The sequence below is a fragment of the Thalassophryne amazonica genome, chromosome 15 (assembly GCF_902500255.1).
Source record: "Thalassophryne amazonica chromosome 15, fThaAma1.1, whole genome shotgun sequence".
Classification (NCBI taxonomy): Eukaryota; Metazoa; Chordata; class Actinopteri; order Batrachoidiformes; family Batrachoididae; genus Thalassophryne; species Thalassophryne amazonica.
In genome coordinates, this window is record NC_047117.1 from 10,016,106 (window position 1) to 10,038,109 (window position 22,004).

The 22,004-nt window shown below is 44.3% G+C and overlaps 1 protein-coding gene across 1 annotated transcript; it reads right to left on the reverse strand.

Annotated features, from left to right (window-relative positions):
• Positions 1-258: 258 nt before the first annotated feature.
• LOC117527162 (neuronal pentraxin receptor-like) lies at positions 259-21,184 on the reverse strand. Its single transcript, XM_034189395.1, is given in 6 exon segments — positions 259-1,299; positions 4,483-4,662; positions 6,257-6,498; positions 8,351-8,710; positions 8,713-8,728; positions 20,323-21,184. Coding segments are annotated over 6 exon segments (1,779 nt in total). The 5' UTR covers positions 21,058-21,184; the 3' UTR covers positions 259-1,053.
• Positions 21,185-22,004: the final 820 nt, after the last annotated feature.

The window sequence follows — 22,004 nt, forward strand, 5'->3', positions numbered from 1 at the left end:
TGGCAAACCCCGGAACTCATCAAAATGTATGTTATGCTGCTACGTCTGCGTCTTTAAACAGTACTGCTATTTTAAAAAGTGTGACTGAAGCATCACTACCGGTGAAGAGAACAATGATCATTCACATCACCTTCCAGTTTACATCCTATTTCAGCCATTTGTACACTGTGCTGCTATTCGTTTGTGAATGCACTAAAATACCTGCACAGTTTGTGCACCAAAGTCCGACCTTTTGTGCTGGTCAATGCACTTTTTAAATTTAGGTCCCGAGTGTTTAATTCCAAGGTCACGTGAGTGCACTGATGTGTCTAAGGTGGTCAAAAAATACAACTTAGCTTTGAATAAAGTATTATAGAGTAGAGCAGGGCCAGCACAGACCAACATTAACAGAGACACGTTACACAGTATGCACTTAAAAAAAACACAGTTTTATCAAATCATGTGTGTAATATACAAAACATAAAAGTACACAGACATATTCAACAGGTTCATATACCGTATGTACCATCAAAATAGAACAAAACTCCTTTTCTTTCACTGAATATATAGAAATCAACATAAGCACATGTGGAATCTCACAAATCAGCTTTAGGGCCAAACCCGACCATCTGGACGCGCAATGAGAAAAGTCAAAACTCTGAGTCATGTTCTTGAAAAACCACAAAAATAGCATAATCAAAGGCCCATTCCAAAATGTTATCATCAAAGCCACCAATCTCAAATAATTAATTAATTATTAACTGGCCAGAAAGATGATCAGTGAAAAATCAGAGGGTGGTGTTTCACCAGAGCCAAGCAAAAATCAGGATGGAATTAATCCAGTGCAGTCCTGCTCATGCCAGATATGGAGCTGCCCATGCAACCCGCACAAAACGATTCTGTGATTAATCTCAGGCCTCACTGCAGAAGTAGGGATTTCAACCTACATTCTTCAGCAGACAAATGTAAAAACCAAAGTGATATCGCCCTCAATCTGCTCCCAAATCAACTCATAAAACACCCTGACCCCATCTTTTGACTGACCTGACTCCCATGCCGACCCCCAGGTTCCCCTCACTGTTTAGGGTGTGAGACGCTAGATTTCTGGGGAGCGTGGCAGGGGTCCAGAGACTCCTTGGTTGCACCGCCGTAGACGTCTATGTCATGGTCGCTCCAGGGTGCGATGTTGCCCAGCACTGAGGAGCTGCAGTCGGCCAGGGCAGCCACTTCGGCAGGTTTCAGCACCCGGTCCCACAGGTTAAACTGGGAGAGCTCGCCCACCAGGGCCTGAGACGCATCAAAACGCCCGCCTAGTGTATCCTAACAGAGCAAGAGTGGGAAAGGAAGAAGGTTTGACCTCAGACTGACAGCAGCAATTATACTGTAGGTCAGGGGTCTTCAACTCCAGTCCTCAGGGCCTGGTGTCCTGCACCTTTTAGATGTGTTCCTGGTCCAATACACCTGAATCAACTAGTTGAATTACATCCTCAGTACGCAGTCAACTTCTACAGAGTGCTGCTAACGACCTCCTTAATTGACTCAGGTGTGTTGAAGCAGTGACACATCTAAAAGCTGCAGGACACTGGCCCTCCAGGACTGGAGTTGAAGACCCCTGCTGTAGGTACATTGGTGGTGGTGGTGGTGGGGGGGACCAAAAGGCCTGGTTCCAATATTGGTCCTGATTTCCAAAGTTGTTTTGAAGTTTCAGGTAAATGATAAATGGACTGCATTTATATAGCGCTTTTCCATCTGCATCAGGCGCTCAAAGCGCTTTACAATTATGCCTCACATTCACCCCGATGTCAGGGTGCTGCCATACAAGGCGCTCACTACACACCGGGAGCAATAGGGAATTAAAGGCCTTGCCCAATGGCCCTTAGTGATTTTCCAGTCAGGTGGGGATTTGAACCCATGATCTTCTGGACTCAAGCCCAACACCTTAACCACTAGACCATCACCTCCCACATGACCTACCTTCAGGTAGGTCATGTAGTTTGCCTCCATCATTATGTTCCCAATTATCAAAGTTACTTTAGTGTCTCAGAAGGCCAAGTTACTGGCTCTATTCATTATTGTAACCATTATCCAAGTTATTTTTTTAATCACAGAAAAGGCGCATAACTGCTCCAATTTTATATATAAAAGTCAGATGCATGTGGGTGCGTTCCTGATAACTGGCCTGTTGCTTAGCAGCAGTAACCACAGCACCCCCCCACCCCAAACACACACACACACACACACACACACACACACACACACACACACACACACACACACACACACACACACACACACACCTCCCCCATACATAAGTCCCCACTACATACAATCCCACTTCCTTCCATACTTTCTTCCTTCCTTGTGTGCTTGCTTCCTCATTGTCTAAATACTACACTAAATAGATGAAAGTATTTTTCAGTCGTGATCAAAGCTGCTCTGTGAAAATGATTCAAGATGGGTTTAATGTGAGTCAATTCCATCTATGATGCTAGTGATGACTTTATTCACACAATTAAAGCACTGGTTGCTTAGCAACCATTCACCTAATAAGCAAGGCGGAACGGGGGAATGTCCAAATACGGACCTGTGTGTGTGTACATAAAAGCAGAGTGGGATGGGGGTTGCCTAGCAACCTTAATGTCAAAGGTGAAGCAATCACAAATGTCTATGAGATACATCCACCCCAGAGTAATTTATTATTTGGAGATTAACACAGTACTTGTGCGCTCTCTCTGCGAAGTCTCTCTGAAATGTTGTTGCATCACTGCAGCTTCTTGTAAAACTGGGGATACAGACATCTGTTATTCATGTTTTATGAGATGGTGATGCCTTCGTCTTTTAACACCAGGAAAGGTTTGTGTGTGTGTGTGTGGGGGGGGTGTAAAGGTTATATAAAATGTGTCTGTAATGAAGAAGAAAAGCTGTCACGATTAGATATTTAAGAACCTTGAATTTTAGGTACAGAATTGATAATAAAGCCAGAATACAAATGCAAATGAATAAACATTTGCATAATTTTATTAACATTTGTCTGTCTGTTGGTTCCTTTACTCCTCCCAGGTTCTTGGCCCCATTTCCACCAAACTTCATTTGCAGATGAAGCCTGGAGTTTTGTTTTGGTGAAGGTCAAGGTTTTGTTTTTTTTTTTACTCCAGTTTGCACCAAATTTGGCACACATATGCAGGTAAGTTCAGGTATTGCCCAAGCAAGATCAAATTTCCCAAAGGCCAGTCAGCCCAGTGATTGACCTTTGGCATTCCCACAGGTCAGTCATTGGGCTCAAAGTTTTTCACTCTGATTTTCACTAAAATCGGACACATATGTAGTTCAGTTCTGGAATTGTCCAGTCAAAATCAGATTTAACAAAGATCAAACACTGGGGTCAATGTAATTGAGGTTAAAGGTCAATATCCACCAAACTTGGCTTATATATGTAGGTGAGTTCTGGAATCATACAGGCAAGATCAAATTTATTGAAGGCCAATCACGGGGGCCAAGGCACAAGGTCATTTGGGGTCAAAGGTAAAATTTTTTATTTTTTCCCCCTGATTTTTGTCCAAACTTGGCATACATGTGCAGGTGGCTTCTGGAATTGCCCAGGCATGAGCTGATTCACCAAAGGTCGGTCACTGGGATCAATGGTCATAATATTTCACACTGATCTCCACCAAACTTGGCACACATGTGCAGGTGAATTCTGGAATGGCCCAGAAGGTCAATTTGCCAAAGGTCAGTCACTGGGGTTTGGGTCAGGGTGGGCTGTCTGTTCCTTGGTGGACTCCTCTGAGGTCCTTTTGCTGATTTCTACCAGACTTTGTAATGTCAATTAAGCTTGACCCCAAAATTGCCCTTAAAGAATACACTTTGGCAAAGGTTAAGCTCTTCTCTGTTCCACTCAACCACGACCCTGTATAACTACGTACCAATGCAATAGACAAAAGTTACACTTTCCAATCAAAACCAGGTACGTAGCCTCTTTAGTTGCCATGCATGTTTTGGAGGTTTCTCTCACTTGTTTCCTTCTTGTATGGTCACTTGGAAATGTTAACACTAATGTTAATCCTTCCACTGACTCGTCTAAAGACACCTGGATCTGAAAAAGATGATTTACTTTGTTGCTGTTGCTTTCACTCAAAATCTTTGCATCTCCTGAATATGCAAAATTTGTTTACTTGCATTTATTTCTGTACATAATTTACATTTTGTGCTTAAAATTCAGGGGTGCCAATCATTCTGAGCAGGACTGTAAGTACCACAGTTATTTCCAAGATTTGTGGATGCACCACTTTGAAGAGCCGATGGTCTTTGACCATGGTCTAATGAGGTAAAGGGGACCAGTTCTTTCCTCACCCCCTTGTTTCCAGATGCATGTTTTTATTACTTGGTGGAACGGAGGAAATCTTCAAGTCCAAGCTGGGACATGAACCAGTGACCTTCCACACAGAACATCACCCACTGTCCAGATCAACACAATTTGCTCATCCATCCACTCTGAGGACTCACCTGTTCCTGGCCCAGGATGAGGACTCCCCCAGGTTTGATGGGATGCCAGGCAGCAAGTCCCTCTCCCCTCCCCTTCATTTTTCCACCCTGATAAGCTTTCCACACCCCATCCCTCAGGGTCCAGCTAATGCAGATGTGCTGCCACTCATCTTGTGGCAGGGAGAGAGGCAGCTGCGCCACCTGCAGGTCACAAAACACAATTGCTGCAATAACCTTTTCTTTCCAAAGCAATTCTTCATTTCTTGACACCTGGAGATAATAATGTGCTATAAACCACGAGATGCGATACTGGAGATGTGGACAGTAGCTCCACCCCATGGATGCTCCAATATTCCCGTCCTTTTTACCGCAACACTGGACACGCCCACTCCCCTACCCCATAACAATATGCGCTAATATGGGAATTTATAAATAGCATTCAAACTCTGCACTTATGCTGGATGCCTGAAAAAATTTTGACCAACAATTCAAAAGTTTCCTTTTTCTATTGTTTTTCTGAAACTGAGAAACATAAAGAGGTTTTGATCTCAATGGAATTCAACCTGGTTACATCATGTTATTTTAAGATTTTCCTTTCATTCTTCCTGGTATAACTACATGTGTTCTTCAACAAGACCTTCTGTTTTAGCTCTAACTTAAACATACTCCTAAAAAATGTGATATTTTTCTGGGCTCAATGAGCCACCAACCTGGGAGATACATTGTAACATTATGTGAAACAAAAATATGAAGTGATGGTTCTATTTACAAAACTATTTGAAAAGACTTTTTAAAAATTCCAGTTGATGCCCGACAACCACACCTACTGCATCAAAACCACTGGTACGCTGTGATTTTATTTAGCTTTGCTTTTGTTAGTTTGGCCAAAGCAGATGGTACCCCCCACTGAGCCTGGTCTGGTTGCGGTTTCTTCCTGTAATCAAGGAGAGGTTTTCTTTCCCACTGTTGTAAATGAGCTTGCTCAGGAGGTGGATATTAGATCTTACTCTTGTATTATTTGGTACTTTATAAATACAAATAGAAAAGAACTGACATATTGATGGAAAATAAAAATATAAGGAAAAGCTATAATACTGTTGGCTGTATGAGCATTGTCTTCTTTATAATTTGTAGTTGTTTAATTGGTATCCCAGTACAAAGTGTGTGTGTGTGTATATATATATATATATATATATATATATATATATATATATAAAATCCGTCAATCATAAACAATATTTACGTTTTAACGGTGTCTGCAGGAGGGCATGAGTGTGCGCATACATGAGCTTTTGACAAGAATGGAGGTTAGCTTTGAGTTAGCGGAAGTTAACGTGCACGTTGACATCCGTGAAATGTCTTGTAAATCACTCCAGAGGTGTTATCAGGTTCCAAAAACAGCGTTTTCTGTTTTAGAAGTGTTTATTTCTCGCTAGCTTTTACATAATATATGATAAAGAGGTTATATTAACACACAAATGAAAGAGTTTGCACCTAGCTAGACCAGCCACTGACATGGTGCCGCTCAATTCTGATTGGCTGTGGCCCTGCCCCTCAAAAAAAACAAAAAAAAAAACAGAATGAAACAATGTGACATTTTAACTTCTTAAAATAGGTCAAGAGTAGCCATCTTTGAACTTGTCCAAGGTCTGTGTCCCAAGAATGTTCCTGGTGGATTTGAAGACTCTCAGTAACTTATGCTGAGCACAGACAGATGGACAACGGACAGAAGCAAAGTCTTCGCAATACCGGATGCCCATATTTGATGGCCTTGGGTAAAAATGCTGCCATGTACCTTGTCATTGATCAGCAGCTCCACGGGGTTGTGGACACCTTGGAGAAGCACCAGCTCATTGGGCTGCCCCGGGACCGAGTAGGAGAACGGGGTCCCAATGCCCCCTTCTTTGGCCTTCAGCCATACGCAGGCGGTGAACGCGTACATCTCCGTGATCTCTTTTCTGACCTGGCCATACATGTAGTTGGTTCTCATGGGGAAGGAGAGGATGAAGCCTTCGGGGAACGATGGCTCTGCAAGGGCTTTGGAAACAGATCAAATGGACAAAGAGACAAAACATTCATAGGTCAAGGACATTTGGATTTCTCAAACTTCACGTCACTGCTCGGTTTTGCCTCAGATATTTCTAAATCAAGGCCACGCTGCTGCTGTCAAGGTGATGTATGCTGAAAGGAGGACAGAATTGAGAACAGGGATGTGCTTCTGTTCTATTTTTACTCACTTCTTTATATTTCATGAACTCCCTTTCTGTTCCTCTACACCATCACTTCTTCATATCCAACAACACATTTCTCCCTCTAGCAAACATTTATCTCCTTTATTCAGTCATTTCCTCTGTGAGCCAAAAGTGAGGCTCCTCTGACCCTGACAGATGGAATTTCAGCACAGCCAAGAAACATCATTTATGTTAATAATTTATAAGAATGTGAACTGCAACATTTATTTCCTGTATTATTTTTCCCTTTCAGGATTCAAAGCTATATTGAGTAGAACCTCCAATACAGCACTGTGATGTGATCTGTATGGATGTGACATTAGGGATGGGAATTGATATGATTTTATCTATTAATTCCATCATCAGTTCATATATATCGGTTTGGTTCTTTATCGATACCTGACCAATTTTCTCTGTGGAAGAATGTGGGCCTACAGATGTTTTCAGGATCACTGCAGCTGTTTTATTTGTTGATGCAGAACTTGGCACCACGACATTAGATGTGATGTCAAACATAGATTTTTACAAAGTGGAACTGTCAGAAAAAAACATATAGACATTGATAAGAGGAACTGATAATGTCTAAGGCACACAATTTTGATGGATTGAAAAATTCGGAAGAGGTTCTGAATTGTAACCAGTTTTTATCACTGCATGACAGGCCCATGTATTTGAACAGGGATGGGGACAGCATCCAGCATCGCCGCACCCATACTCTACACTTGTGGGACTCTGATCTACATCTGATTGCATTCCATCACAGCAGATGGCCACCTCACTGAGTTGGTCTGCTTGAGGCTTCTTCCTAATAAATGGGAGGCTTCCTTCTCAATGTCACCAACATGCTTGCTCGTGGGCTGGGTAAGGTCTAAACCTTAAGAACCATATTCAGTTTCACAGATATGCATCCCAGAACCTCATAATCATAACAAACTGGTGTGTGAAGATCACAGTTGCCCATGAATGTGATCTAGTGTGCAGTTTGATGACGTAACATGCCGGGCTTGTAACACATGATGTGTGCAAAAACGATAGCACAACCTCGTGCACTCTAGTACACCCGTTGTGTATCTCTAGCACAACTGTGACACTTCAGGAAAGCATCCGGGTGAAATCATGGCATATATGACAACGTTATAGGTTCCATGAAAATGCAAAGAATTACAAGATTAAAGATCACTACAGAAAAAAATTGAAATTTTGAGCATGATGAAACTTCAACCACAGTTGAAACAAGACCACAGACAGAATATCCTGTTTCATCATGGTCCATGGACACCCTCTTGGACCCTTTGTTTTTTCAAGTAAAAGACAAGGATTCAAACCTTGAGCTTTTGGTTACATACTCATGAAAGTGAGAACTGTGCCTTACTCTTTGTGTAGTTCTTTGAGATGACTTTTGTTGTGCTTTGGAACAACAGAAATTAATGGTACTCGAACCAGCATCTTATTTTCTACTGCTGCAGTGACCCAGTTCCCCTCCAGTGCTCATTAAAGTTTAATTTCAGGCTTCTCCTGCCAAGATCTCATTATGTATCACCGCGGCAATGCATTTGTTTACCTCCCTGTGCTTATCGATTCACCCGCCATCGCGTCCCCTCATTTATTTATCACCACCTCACATCAGTCAAGCTTTCCTCCATGTCCCTGTGACTCACTGTGCTCCAGCTCGGTTACGCGGTGGCTGACAGTGTCGATCCCCTGGTTAATCTTCTCGTGTTGGCCCTGGGTCTCCTTTCTCATGGCCTGACGCTCCTTCTCCAACATCTTAATCTTCCTCTCTAACTCCCCCTCCAGGTCTTCCACCCTCCAGGTTCCCTTCCCACGACCAGCAGGGCCCTTGGCGGCAGGCTTTGGGGCGGGGGAGGCTGGCCGACGTCCACTCGGTGGAGCCACAGCCGGTGGCGGGGAAGCAGCACTGGTAGCTGGAGCAGGAGCCTTGCCAGTGTTACTTGCTGGGCTGCTACCACTGTTGCTGCTACCGCTACCACCTGCAGATGTGTCAGTGAGGTTCAAGCAGCAGGACCGATCTCCGCCTGCAGGAGGGCCAGAAAGAAGGACCAAGTAGGTGTTATACTGAAAAGATGCCCACAAAGACACACTCAATACAAGAATAATGGGTTGAAAAGAAAGTGAATAATGTGCTAACTGTCATGGTCTGGCCCTCTTGGGCCAGCTGTTATGATTTGGACCTTTTTTCCATGTTCTGAGCCTCTATGCCATGTCTTATTATCATTGTCATGTTCATGTTATGTTTGCTTTTGTTTCATTTATTCTCTGTGTATCTCTTCTTTGCCACATATTTTGTTTTGCTTTATTGTTTATTATTTGCTTTCACTCTTGGTCCCTTAGTTACTTTAGTCTTAGTTTCATTGTTTATCATATTATGCTTTAGTCACAGGGTTTTGTTATTATTTATCGTCAGTGTTTTTTATCTGATTATGTTCCATTTGTTATGTATTGCAATTTCTGTTTATCAGTAATGATTTTCATCATGAGTTATTCTGTTATGTTTTTCCTATCACTTTGTTATTTTCCATACTTTAGCCTTTGTCAAGTTCTGTTCTAGTTTTGTTCAGCCAGTTTGTGTTTTCATTGTTTTTCATTTAGCTTTCATCTGTATATGTTTTCTGTTATACTTTTTATCGGGTTTTGATTTCTGTTGATTAATCTGTTCCTGTTTGATTCTGCTTTTGTATTGATTTTCTGATCAGTTCTAGTTGCTCTTGTACGAGGTCTGTCAATAAAGTAAGGGTCCTTTTTATTTTTTTCAAAAACTATATGGATTTCATTCATATGTTTTTACGTCAGACATGCTTGAACCCTCGTGCGCATGCGTGAGTTTTTCCACGCCTGTCGGTGACGTCATTCGCCTGTGAGCACTCCTTGTGGGAGGAGTCATCCAGCCCCTCGTCGGAATTCCTTTGTCTGAGAAGTTGCTGAGAGACTGGCGCGTTGTTTGATCAAAATTTTTTCTAAACCTGTGAGACACATCGAAGTGGACACGGTTCGAAAAATTAAGCTGGTTTTCAGTGAAAATTTTAACGGCTGATGAGAGATTTTGAGGTGATTCTGTCGCTTTAAGGACTTTTCACGGTGCTAGACGTCGCTCAGCGCTCTCAGCCGCCGTCGTCAGCCTGTTTCAAGCTTAAAACCTCCACATTTCAGGCTCTATTGATCCAGGACGTCGTGAGAGAACAGAGAAGTTTCAGAAGAAGTCAGTTTCAGCATTTTATCCAGATATTCCACTGTTAAAGGAGATTTTTTTAATGAAAGACGTGCGGACGGGTCCGCGCGTCGGGACGCAGCCGACGCGGTGCGGCGGCACAGGAAAAACACCTCCGTGTTGATAACCATTTGTAAAATCCAGGCGGCTTTTGATGGCTTTCAGTGGAGTGAGTATATGAGAAATTGTTTAACAGGCAGGACATGTTCCAACTTGTCCTTAAGGCTTTCAACAGAGGTGTTTTTCCTGTGGCGGAGCGTCGCGGCGGCTGCGTCCCGACGCGCGGACCCGTCCGCACGTCTTTCATTAAAAAAATCTCCTTTAACAGTGGAATATCCGGATAAAATGCTGAAACCGACTTCTTCTGAAACTTCTCTGTTCTCTCACGACGTCCTGGATCAATAGAACCTGAAATGTGGAGGTTTTCAGCTTGAACAGGCTGACGACGGCGGCTGAGAGCGCTGCGCGACATCTCGCACCGTAGGAAGTCCTTAAAGCGACAGAATCACCTCAAAATCTCTCATCAGCCGTTAAAATTTTCACTGAAAACCAGCTTAATTTTTCGAACCGTGTCCACTTCGATGTGTCTCACAGGTTTAGAAAAAAATTTGATCAAACAACGCGCCAGTCTCTCAGCAACTTCTCAGACAAAGGAATTCCGACGAGGGGCTGGACGACTCCTCCCACAAGGAGTGCTCACAGGCGAATGACGTCACCGACAGGCGTGGAAAAACTCACGCATGCGCACGAGGGTTCAAGCATGTCTGACGTAAAAACATATGAATGAAATCCATATAGTTTTTGAAAAAAATAAAAAGGACCGTTACTTTATTGACAGCCCTCGTATTTATGCTCATGTTTGATTTTGGTTCCTGTTGTTGTATTTCATTCTGACCCTGATTTCCATTTTACTCTGTTCTACTTTTGCTGTTTGTTTCCACGCCCTGCACCTGACATTATGTTTTTTCCCTCACTTTGATGCAGTCTGTTTTGTTTCTGTTCACTCACACTCTTGCACCTGCTCCCGTGTCTTTGTCTATTACATCACGCCACTTTGCTCACTCCCTTCCTCACACTTTTGCCCTGTCTTACTCTTTAGCCAGAAGCCACACCCCTTCTAGATTGTTCCTCACGTGCACCTCGTTTACACCATCTGTCCCTCACTTCTCCCTAATTAGTCCATAAGTATTTAAACTCCACAGTCCTTCACTTCTTCACCAGATTGTAGTCTTTGTACTCTTTACAGCGCCCCTCACAGTCCTGTTTTTGTCTTTCCGTGTTCTGAACTTTGCTCTGTACCTCGACCATGCCTTTTGGTTCATCCCGGATGTCTGAGTTTGCTCGTGCCTCTGAACCCTACTCGTTTGTGACTGCGTCTCAGCCTGATCCTGCTTGTACCTCTGCCACGCTGACTGATTACATGTGTACGGAAACCAAGCCTGGAATAAAGACCATGATTTCTCCCATACCAAAGCCTTGTCTGGGGGTTTGCATTGCGGGTCCAGCCGCTCCTGGTGATGGGCTCCCACCCGTCCTGACAGTACAATCTGGCCAGAAATTGGACCCCGCGAACTCCACTCGATGAGGAAGCCGTCACGGTGCGCGGCCCGCTGCCCGAAGAGGAAGCCGTCATGGTGCGCGGCCCGCTGCCCGAAGTCAGTGACGTCTCGGCGCGCACTACGTCGTCACTTCTACCGATCCATGCTACCCCTGTTGGTCCAGCTTTGTTGTCACCTACAGCCCACTCAGACTGTGCTTCCGTGTGCATCGCAATCACCTCACTGGTGACGTCACGCCAATCTGCCATCTCACCCTCACCTACTGTCGTTGAAGCTTCACTGTGCTCTGCCTTCGCTTCATTCTCGCTGGCTGCTGATGGGGTCTCTCCGCACCGGATGACTCGACCAGCGGTGGCTCCAGAGGGGGGAGCCCGCCCGCATACTGACAGTTCATCCGTTCCAGGGCATCTACAAGCTGCACCAGCATCTGTCCTGGAGACAACCTCCAAAGACAGAAAACTGCAGGACGGTCAGTGGTTTTTCATTGTTCCTCTGGTTACTTTTGATCGGTTCACATGCCTGTGTTGCTCTCAGAAGTCTGTTAAAACTGCCTTGTCTGAACCCAAAACAGTCTTCTTATGAGTCTGTGAGAAATACGTTAAAAGCACTACTACCAAGCCAGAGAAGGTTTTCTTGTAAATTGTTTACAAGATTTCTAAATTTTTCGCGTCACATTCTGAAACATGCTTCATGCAAATTTCTTTATCGAGTAGTAACGACCCTAGGTGTATTCCAGATCTGCAGATTCTTTTCTGTGTTTGGTGCCTTCCCAGAAGGTCGTTATTTTGGGGGATGTAACATCTTTCAGGCAGGTGCTGTATCCGTTTACTGGTTCCCAAATTATTCTTTCAGTCTGGATCACTTTACAGATGTATCTGGAATGATCAGTGTGAATGATTTGCAGAACGAGATCTACAAGGGTGGCCTGTTCTCAGGTGATATTTCTGTTCCTTGGCTGTATACTATGTCCTGCAAGTGGTTACTAAACACTGTAGGTTTTTTGATCTTGTATTTATGTGCCTTGGTTAAACTCCTTTTGGCTACTCTTATTAGTGCTTTAGTTCAATGGTTGAAGCCCTATTTGAATACACTAAACTCCTGGCCCTCGGTCACTTGGATGGTTACACGGTACTGGGGTTTGGAGACTAGCTACAGTTTTCCCTCTTGGTGGGTTTTTGGGGCTGTCTGGATTTCACTGATTTGTTCACTTCTGTGGTTTTGCCACTTGGTTTATTTCCCTTTTAAATGGCTGTTTTTTCTTTTATGTGGTTCCAGGCGTCTAGTCCCCAGATCTGTTCCTTGGTGCACTTGTATCTCCACCTCTGTGTCCCATGCCCCCCAGAGTCCGGTCACTGATATGGCTAGCCACTTTGTGAAGCCTCATGGTCGTCCTCCGGACCTTGCCCGGAATCGGTTCCCTGCTATGCCTGTGCGCCGGATTTTTCATTATGGCCGTCGTCCTGCTAGTATTTCACTCCCGCTGCTTCCGACACCTGTTTTTGGTCCTGTTTTCGGTCATCCGTGGGGTCTCCTGCCATGTGGGCCTCCTGTGTGCCGCTCAGGTCTCTGTGTGCCCTCCTCCTTGTTTTCCCCCACCGCCCTCCCCCTGTCAGCTGGCGTCTGTGGTTCTCTTGGGTCCGCCGGGGGCGGTCCGTTGGGGTGGGGGTACTGTCATGGTCGGGCCCTCTTGGGGCCAGCTGTTATGATTTTGGACCTTTTTTCCATGTTCTGAGCCTCTATGCCATGTCTTATTATCATTGTCATGTTCATGTTATGTTTGCTTTTGTTTCATTTATTCTCTGTGTATCTTTTCTTTGCCACATATTTTGTTTTGCTTTATTGTTTATTATTGTTTGTTTCTGTTCACTCACACTCTTGCACCTGCTCCCGTGTCTTTGTCTATTACATCACGCCACTTTGCTCACTCCCTTCCTCACACGTTTGCCCTGTCTTACTCTTTAGCCAGAAGCCACACCCCTTCTAGATTGTTCCTCAGGTGCACCTCGTTTACACCATCTGTCCCTCACTTCTCCCTAATTAGTCCACAAGTATTTAAACTCCACAGTCCTTCACTTCTTTGCCAGATTGTAGTTTTTGTACTCTTTCCAGCGCCCATCACAGTCCTGTTTTTGTCTTGCCGTGTTCTGAACTTTGCTCTGTACCTCGACCATGCCTTTTGGTTCATCCCGGATGTCTGAGTTTGCTCGTGCCTCTGAACCCTGCTTGTTTGTGACTGCGTCTCAGCCTGATCCTGCTTGTACCTCTGCCACGCTGACTGATTACATGTGTACCGAAACCAAGCCTGGAATAAAGACCATGATTTCTCCCACACCAAAGCCTTGTCTGGGGGTTTGCATTGCGGGTCCAGCCGCTCCTGGTGACGGGCTCCCACCCGACCTGACACTAACAAGAAATCTAAAATGGAAAGCAGAAAGGAATAAGAGAAAATGTTTGGATTCAAATATTTTTATAAACTTGGCAAAAATATTGGTTATTGTAGCGGAAAGAATCTTCATATTTTTGTTGATAGAACTGTTGATCCCTTCCACACTGTGTGTTCTTCCATTTCTGGCAAGAGCTCAAAAACCATCACTGTTAAAAACGTTAAGACACCAGTAATACCCCATAAATAAAACTTCAAATCTGTTTAGATAGTAGATATAGTGGTAGTAATACTTTTCTTAAAGAGTGTTTGGAACCGTTGTAGGAGTTGTATTTGAGGTTGAAGTAAAAGCAGCAATGGTTTGACTTCTTGCTCCTAATAGTTCAAAGTTCAAGATATGCTTGTAGCCCAATCATTGTGAAGGCAGTTTAAGGCTGCACCAGGTCCTTAGTTCTCGATCGTGTGGGATTTCCTGGCCACTGGACCAGATGAAGGACCTGTCAAGGACCATGTCCTTGCAACGACAATCTTCCTCACTACAGAGGAATTATCACGAGTTCAAAGTTACTGGTAGTGTCTCAACATCAAAACTAAACAGTCTAACTGTGTAAACTATTTGGGTCATGCACATGGGACCATATATACTGTACCTTTATGAAATAATCAGACGATTGCAAAGCAGATTACTATTAGCATCATATGTTAGTGTTCATAAACAGTGAAACAGAGGAAGAGAACATCCTCTAGTCACACAGTGGCCACGTAACCAAGGAGACGCCTCAAATTGTAACAACACTTGAGATATGACGCTCCCAAGATCCAGTGGTGACCCAAAAACTCAGAAGGAGCCATGGCTACAGGAAAAGCACTCAGCCATGACACAGGAGCCCACCACCAGGACCAAAGGGTGCACAGGCACCCCAAGGTCCATCCCAGTCTCCAACCCTGTAAAGATGCACAAGAGGTGCCCTCAGGCGCAGGATACTAGATGGAGGAGATCAAATCAAATCAACAGTGGGGACCAACACACCACAGGAGCCACAGGACTGAGAGGAAGGCATCCCTGTGCCTGCAAGGACCACCAAGCCAAACACAACAAGACCCAGAAACATTGTTGAATTAAAACTTGAGTCTGGTCTTGCAATCTTTAACTGCCTGATCCCAACATTTACGAGGGCTGTCCGTAAAGTATAGGTCCTTTTATTTTTTTCAAAAACTATATGGATTTCATTCATATGTTTTTACGTCAGACATGCTTGCACCCTCGTGCGCATGCGTGAGTTTTTCCACGCCTGTCGGTGACGTCATTCGCCTGTGAGCACTCCTTGTGGGAGGAGTCGTCCAGCCCCTCGTCGGAATTCCTTTGTCTGAGAAGTTGCTGAGAGACTGGCGCTTTGTTTGATCAAAATTTTTTCTAAACCTGTGAGACACATCGAAGTGGACATGGTTCGAAAAATTAAGCTGGTTTTCAGTGAAAATTTTAACAGCTGATGAGAGATTTTGAGGTGATTCTGTCGCTTTAAGGACTTTTCACGGTGCGAGACGTCGCGCTGCGCTCTCAGGCAGCGTCATCAGCCTGTTTCAAGCTTAAAACCTCCACATTTCAGGCTCTATTGATCCAGGACGTCGTGAGAGAACAGAGAAGTTTCAGAAGAAGTCGGTTTCAGCATTTTATCCGGATATTCCCACTGTTAAAGGAGATTTTTTTAATGAAAGACGTGCGGACGGGTCCCGCGCGTCGGGACGCAGCCGACGCGGTGCGGCGGCACAGGAAAAACACCTCCGTGTTGATAACCATTTGTAAAATCCAGGCGGCTTTTGATGGCTTTCAGTGGAGTGAGTATATGAGAAATTGTTTATCAGCTGGAGATGTTCCAACTTGTCCTCAAGGCTTCCAACAGAGGTGTTTTTCCTGTGGCGGAGCGTCGCGGCGGCTGCGAGCCGACGCTGCAATCCGCCTGCACGTCTTTCATTAAAAAAATCTCCTTTAACAGTGGAATTCCGACGAGGGGCTGGACGACTCCTCCCACAAGGAGTGCTCACAGGTGAATGACGTCACCGACAGGCGTGGAAAAACTCACGCATGCGCACGAGGGTTCAAGCATGTCTGACGTAAAAACATATGAATGAAATCCATATAGTTTTAGAAAAAAATAAAAAGGACCTATACTTTACGGACAGCCCTCGTATACAAACTTTGCCACCTACTGGTTTCTTCCTGACACACAACAGACTGACCCCTTGAGATCACAGGGAACTCCCTGACATAGATGGTTCACCCACCTCAGCCACAGGACTCCATCATGGCCATTCAGTATCTTGTAGATCCAGTGACACCCATGTGTTTCATTTTTGGAAATTTGTGGAAAAATACATTTCTATGACAGTTGTCAAAGGTGCACAGACGACCTAAAACTTTATTAATGATTTAAAAATTGGACTTGTCCTTTTTAAGGAAAAGTAAGTGGACTGTAATTAGTTTTGATTGACAGCGCAGAGAAGCTGGAAGAGAGTGTTTAGGGAAGGGGGTGGGTTCAGATCCACCTCCACACCCTGCTCCTGGGCCCATGGTTGGAGCTGCAGCAGCAGGATTAGTATTCACAGCAGGTGCTACAAAGGTGCTGGTGAAGCAACAGTAAAGACTGCGCTCTTTAAGCGGATGAGACAGGATGCCACAGCGACATAAAATATGAGGATAGTTGCTGAGGCAGGATTGGATCTGTGGATGTCCAAGATATAATTTGCCCTGAAGGGAACAACCTTACCAGTGCTTGAAGATGGCAGTGATGGAGTGTGTGTGTGTGTACTTATAACATTGTTGTGTTTCATCTCTCTCTCTCTCTCTCTCTCTCTCTCTCTCTCTCTCTCTCACACACACACACACACACACAGGTTTAAAACCACGACTCACCCACCACCACCCTCATTCCTCCCCAACCAGCTTCATCTTTTATTTATGTCTCAGTTCTGCTGGCGGATGTGGAGGTGCAGGCCCTCGTGTCAGGCTGCTGACATGAGGGCCGGGCCGGGGCAGGGGAGCGAGGGCCAGCAGGTGGAAAGATTTCCCAGGGGCCTATGAGCAAGTGCGTGCACGGCATGAGGAGTGCTTGTGTCATGAGTCACTTGAAAGAAAAGTAGAAGATCAAAGACGAAGCATGAGATAAAGAGGAGGAGGTAAAGAAAGAGTCAGAGCACCTGAGATGATGATGCAGAAGACGCTGCATTTATGAAACCGTCTCACCGCCTCAATTTCCACGTGCACTGTGGATTCTGTGTAGTCTTTTCTCAAGTGAATATTTTTTAAATTTGGTAACAGCAATCATCAGTCCCAGCAGTGGAGTCACGCACCTCCACATGCTACGGCAGCAGCGAGTGACTCACAACAGCTAGCTGAGCCAGATAACGATGTGTGTTACATGACGTGAACGTGGATTATCCAGACCTTCTGAGTACAAACTACATGTGTAACTGAGGCTAGCAGGTGGTGCTGTGCAGAAGACGTTAGTAAACCTTACTTTCTGAGGCCAAAACACACTCTAGCGACAGACGCTAGGGGCCATGGGTTTTAGCCTCGTCGTTAGAGCGCATGCCTCCCATCTATGCCGAGGTTGTGAGTTTGCGTCAAAGACTGGGACATAGGGAAGCAGCTTAAACATACATCAAATAACATTTTGGTGTGCTCTTCTTTTGGAAACTGCAGGTTATACAGATGTTTATACAATTACATATCTCAATATTACAAGCTAATATGGACATTATGGCCATTTTTGCTAGCATAGCCACAAGCCAACTCTATGAGCTGTAATGCTAACTCTCAGTGACCATCTTTAGAGTACCTGACTCAGATGTCAAAAACAAAAACAACAAATCAATATTAGGGTCTTTGAGGGATCACCTGGAGTGTTACAAAACCTTAATGTAATATACTTTCATGGACCATGTACTGAATAACTACTATAAGTTTGGATAGTGTCAGGCACGGTGGCGGCGTGGCTCATAACAGGTGGACACAAATGCAAGTTCTCACCAGGGATGGAGAAAGTACAAGGTTTAATCATCAAAGCAAGCAGGGAGTCGGTACACAGGTGATCCAGCAGTGAGGCAACGGTAACAGACAGGAGAAAGGCTGAGGCGTGGTTCAACAGACAGGCACAGGTCAAAATACACAGCGAGGAGGCAATCAGAGACAAAGGCAAACTCAAGGTCGAGGACAAAGCAAGGTCAAAAATCTGGCAGGCAAAAAACAAGGCAAAGGAGTACTTGAAACTATGGCTGGAGAGTGATATGAAATCAACAATCTGGCAGTGAGTAGTGAGACTATGAGGGCTTAAATAACTAGTGGTGTAATTAGAGGAGAAATGAGAAGCAGGTGTGCAGAAGGTGCTGGAAGGGGGCATGACCGGGGAAGACAAAGGTAAGTGCAAGAGAGAGCAGTGAAGCAAAAGCAAAGTGAACTGGGGCAAGATAACTAAGTGGCTGAAAACCCAATGGTGCAAAGCAAGTAAAGTAAGTGGCATAAAACTAACAGTGTACTCGTATAACGTGTTCCAGACAAGCAATAATGCGTGAGCAAAACAAAAGGGCAAACCAAACTAGGATATAACGTGACTAATCCAAATAGCAGGAAACATGAAGATCTATGATTATAATAGAAACTACAACAGGGGCTGATACAGATTATAAACTGAGCAGAAAATAACTGACATGAAACAAAACCAGTAACCACAAAATACAACACAAAATAGATGATAAACAGAGAATAAACAAACATAGTGACTACAGAATAATGCAATAAATAAAAGATAACTGATAAACAGAAAATGGAATAAATAACAAATGGAACATGATATGACAAGAAACACTGAAGGTGAATAATAACCAAAACCTGTGACTAAAGCATAATACAAGAAATGTGATAACCAGAACTAGACTTATAGGACCAGGAGTGAACAACCAATAACCAACTACAAAAATAAAACCAAAGAAAGAATCCGTGACGAAAGTGTAACATAAAGAAAAGCAATGAATAACTGAATGACTGCAAAGTAAATAAGGTAATGAAAGAAACATGTGACTAAATAGTAAACAAAGCAATAAACAGAATCAAACAGACTAACATGGTAAAGTATAAACTAATGAAAGGTAAAACCGGAGACTCAAAGAGGAAATAAGGCAATGAACAATCTAGGCCCTGAGCCGGGGCTGGGCATGACAGATAGTTTGTATCAGATTCTGGTCGTTAGTTTGGTATAGGTTTAATGGACTACACAAGGCTATTGTTTTGGTATGCATCAATACAGTTCATTTTATATTATATATATATATATATATATATATATATATAGTAACTACAACAGCAGAGAAGGAAATAATAATTATTCAAACAATGTTTCAGAAGAAAATGATGAAGACAAACAAGAAAACAACAACAATAATAAGAAGAAAATTGCCCGAAAGGACAAGGGACACAACTGTAAGTTGATTTTTGGTTGTCAGCCCATCTTATTTTACCAAAGATTAACTTCTCAAATGAATACACAGTGAAGACCTTGCTGTACATTTCAGCAGCTTTTGTCACCATCTAATGGACAATATGAGCATTTCAGGGCTTCTGTACATTTCCTACTTCACAGTAAAATCACCAGTGTTAAATTAACACTGCCAGTGAACATATGGCCCCACTCTTGCCAGAGTAGGACCATATGTACACTGGCAGTGTTATTTTAACACTGTCAGTGTTAGTTTTACACTGGTGATTTTACTGTGTTGAAACACAAAATCCTTTAAAAAAAAAAAGGCATTTTTAAATGTCCAAAAAAAAAAAAAAAAGAAGCTCCTTTTCTTGCCAAGCAGAGCTTTGACCTCTCAGTATTAATATATAAATTTTGAGAGTTTTTCAGCTCTTGATTTTTAGGACGTGGAAGATTTTGCCATATGGATTTCTCTTGACAAGCACAATTTACAGTTGTGAATAACAATAATAATAATTCTACACTATTTTCTTGATAGCCGAGGCAATATATGTTCCCTTTCCTCACTATGTCCAAACAGTGTTGTTTTATAACTCCACACTTTTAGAGCTCTTACTTTTATACATTTATACAATATCACAACTAGTTAATGCAATTGGTTTTGGACGCTGTTTATTACGTCGGCATTTCTACTTCATTTGTGCCTGTAGTAGCAAGAAATGCAAATCCTGACAGGTAACTATTTGACTACAGGGATATAATAATGCTCAAACAGGAAAACACAAAGGAACAAGTTATTGTTAGATGTGAAATGACTTGATGCTCAGCTCAAAATAGGTTGTGCACATGAAGCAAACACCCCCCCGCCCCGCCCCCCAATTTGGGCCATCCAACTACCACATCTGGAGCCGCCCCTGTCTCGACACCTGAAGTTAACGCACATTTTAAATTCACTCAGTACTGTCAGATCAGCAACCATGAACTCGCTTACCTCCAGTTTCTCGATGCGGTCCTTGAGGTCCATGATGGCCCTGGCCAGTTCCTCCACGGCCCGCGCCGTCTGCAGCTGCGCCGCGGCCGACGAGCTCACATCGTCCCCGGCCATGATGCGGCGGTTCCCGCTCCACACCCCGACGCTCCGCTCCGGGACGCTCCTCTCCTCCTCCAGGCCGCTCTCACAGTCGCTCAGCTTGCCCGTCAGCTCCCGGATCGTCCTCTGGTCCATGAGGATCTGGTCGTTCTGCTGCAGCACCGTCTGCCGGAGCTCGTCCGCGGTGGTGCGCAGGTAGGTCCAGTCCTCGTCCACGGTCCCGTGCTGCGGCGGCGGCTCGTCGGCCTGCCCGTCCTCCCGCCGCTCCCTCCCCTCCTTGTGCTTGCAGTCTCCGATCGGTATCGGCGAGCAGATCAGGCGGCTGAAGCTGAACTGTTTGGCGGACCCTCCGCCGGTTTCCCTGCCGAGGTTCAGCTCATTCAGAGTCGGAACCTCCAGGCCGATGCCGATCCCGTTCCCTCCGTCGTAGGACTCGGCGCCGTGGAGGGCCCCCAGCGGCCCGGCGTGGGCCACGGCTCCGGTCTCCAGGGGCTGGAGGAGCGTCTCCGCCGTCACGGTGCCGTTGTCGCCGAGAGGAGCGGCGCGTTTCCGCGGATAAACGCTGGCGATGATGCAGATGACTGCGCCGAGGAAGGCCAGAGTGCCCGCGCCCACGAGCACCACCACGAACTTCATAGTGACTGTGGAAGAAACACGCACACGCTCAAAGAAACGAAGCACGAGCGAGCAGCATCACCTGGATCCGGACCGCAGTCAGAAAGAGGAGCTGCTGTTTTCTCCTCCGTGTCCGAGATGCTGGAGCTCCGCGTTGCTAAGCTGCTCTTCTCCGCGCGTTACCATGGGAACCGCTGGTGGGGCGGGGGTGGGGGGGCGAGGCTGATGTGGACGTGCGCGTGTCATGTTTGTGAGAGCATAAACACGATCCCCAAACTGCAAAAATATCACACATCCACCGGACCTAAACACCCCCCCCCCCACACACACACAAAAAAACAAAAAACTAAACATAAAATAGATACATAAAAGAAGTGTCGTGCACGATATTCCGTCTGTCCGTGCACGCTTCCCTTGTCATTTGTCTCAAATTATCTGCAAAATACACGCTTCTAGGATCCATTGTCAGAAAATATAAAAATATAAAATAACAGCCAAAACTAAAAACATTGTCAGATCTCAATAACCACACAGACCAGATTTTAAGAGTGGAACTACTCAGGGACCCCACGTTTCTTATTTAAAAAAAAAAAAAAAAAAATCAGCAGAATTTGTTGAAATGGCCACAAATGCCTCTCTGGGGCCACATTAATGTTTCCCAACAATCAATATTGCTCTAAAGACCAGATTTTGGACTGAAACTACTCAGGGACTGCAAGTTTCTTTTTGATGCAATTTTTTTTCTTTTTGTCCTCAAAGTGGCCAGAAATCCGTATATGGGCTCCATTATTGTATCTCAATAACATTATATATATATATATATATATATATATATATATATATATATATATATATATATATATATACACACACACACACAGGTTGAACACAAAAACACTCCTTGGTTTCTAATATTTAGAACATCAAAAGTTACCTGCATAATTTTACAATTTTGAAGAAGAATCTGC